This window comes from Triticum aestivum, chromosome 6A (genome assembly GCF_018294505.1).
Source record: "Triticum aestivum cultivar Chinese Spring chromosome 6A, IWGSC CS RefSeq v2.1, whole genome shotgun sequence".
NCBI classification, from domain to species: domain Eukaryota; kingdom Viridiplantae; phylum Streptophyta; class Magnoliopsida; order Poales; family Poaceae; genus Triticum; species Triticum aestivum.
Window position 1 is genome coordinate 57893241 of NC_057809.1, and position 1786 is coordinate 57895026.

At 56.1% G+C, this 1786-nt stretch overlaps 1 protein-coding gene across 1 annotated transcript; it reads left to right on the plus strand.

Annotated features, from left to right (window-relative positions):
- Positions 1–575: 575 nt before the first annotated feature.
- LOC123131996 (photosystem II 5 kDa protein, chloroplastic) lies at positions 576–1249 on the plus strand. Its single transcript, XM_044551738.1, has one exon. The coding sequence runs from the start codon at positions 738–740 to the stop codon at positions 1056–1058; it is 321 nt and encodes a 106-aa protein (XP_044407673.1). The 5' UTR covers positions 576–737; the 3' UTR covers positions 1059–1249.
- Positions 1250–1786: the final 537 nt, after the last annotated feature.

Below are 1786 nucleotides of genomic sequence, written 5' to 3' on the forward strand. Positions count from 1 at the left end.
ACTGAAGAAGTTTGGGAAATGGTGTCAAACCAACTTATCAACAACTGGTGTCGAGCGTGTTTGAATCTTGTGCAGAGCAATGTTGGAAAAGACTCAAAGAAGCCCTGAAAGCCTTTTCCGAATCGACTGCAGCCAAACTTAAGCCGACCCCCGAGAAATTCATACAGGCCCTAGGTACCCAGAAATTCTCACAAATGCCAAATATTTGAAAATACTGCTCGCTCCAGAACTCCATTTTGGTCCATTAATCCCGTATGCTGTGCCTACTTTCCGTGGAAAAGAAAATGCTACGCCTGAGCACCCACGTTTTTTCACCTTTGTTTGTGATGAGATGCGCTTGATTAACTCTTCGATACCACGGACAACGTGAAGGGCGCTTTTGTTTACTCTTGGCATCATGGACGTACCAGAGGTCGAAGGGCCACGATGGCGATCGCAGCCATCCGGTCCAGAAATCCGCATCCGGCCTCCATCCAGGTCCTCCCATTTGTTATCCACCGTACCCCAGCGTTATCCAACCAGAATTCTCCTCACCTCAGCCATGTCACCCGCCGCCGCCACATGGCTGCTCGCCAGTGGGCACGCCATCCCCGCGACAGATAAGGCGCGCCTTGCCTTGCAGCCCAGCCGGCCGTATCTTCATAACCAAATAGCCCCGCACCAAAACGCACCCCACTAGCATCATCATCACACATTCCCAGCGCAGATCGTCTCAACAACTCAGCAGCTCCGTCCCGATGGCGTCGCTCACCATGATGGCGTCCCTCTCCGCGGCCGTGGCGGTCGACCGGCGCGCGGCAGCCCCGCGCCGCGGCCTCGTGGTGGCCCGGGCCGCCAAGGTCGAGGGCCAGCAGGAGCCGGCGGCCAAGATGGCAGCCGTGGAGCCCGCCACCGACGGCCGCCGTGCCGTGGTGTTTGCTGCCGCCGCTGCGGCCTTGTCGGCCATTGGCGGGGTGGCGTTCGCCGAGTCGGACGTCAAGAAGGGGAGTCCCGAGGCCAAGAAGAAGTACGCCCCCGTCTGCATCACCATGCCCACCGCCAAGATCTGCCACAACTGATCGTGGGGAGGGGGCGATGATGATGCGGGTGGGCGGTAAATATTGTACTACGTACGGTTTTATCTCTTGTTGAAGTTCGAGCTTAGATGCATAAGGCCGCGTTGCGCGCGCTTGGACGCCGCCATGGACGGTCTCTAATGTTGTTGTATTATCCATTGCAAATTCGAGGTGAAACCGCACTTGTTTGATTACTTTCATGCATGCGCCCTTTCGTCTGTCGAGTGATCTTCTCTAATTAAAAATGAACCGAGCACAACGCTGACCTCAGGGGACTGTTGTCTGTCACGCCGTACTGGGTAAGGATGGGTTATGTGACTATGTAAGGAGTGTACGAACGAACAAAATCGCCCGATCTTTGTTCTTCTATAAGAGCATCTACATACAACCGGACCCCATCCCACCCCAAAAGTCTGGACAAGCTGCCCAATCAGTGTCCGGATGCAAAAACGGCATCCAATCGGCCTCTTCACATTCGGTCCAAATCTGAGGCGAATATAAGAGGCCCGAACACGCCCGGACACGCCCGTCATGTTGGACTGGTGGATAGGCTCCACGCAGGAACGCGGAGAAACTGCTGATCCAATGGGCGCCTTCTCCCACGTGGCGCCGCTTCGGCATGCCGCACGAGGGAGGAAGCCGGCTATTTAAGACGGACGGCGGCAGCAGAACCCTAGCCCACCACATTTCTTCCCCTTTCTCCACTCCGCCCCAGCACTTCCACTTACATC

What these genes read in the sequence shown, in the direction of transcription:
- LOC123131996 (XM_044551738.1), top strand. Translation starts at nt 738, where the DNA reads ATGGCGTCGCTCACCATGATGGCGTCCCTCTCCGCGGCCGTGGCGGTC.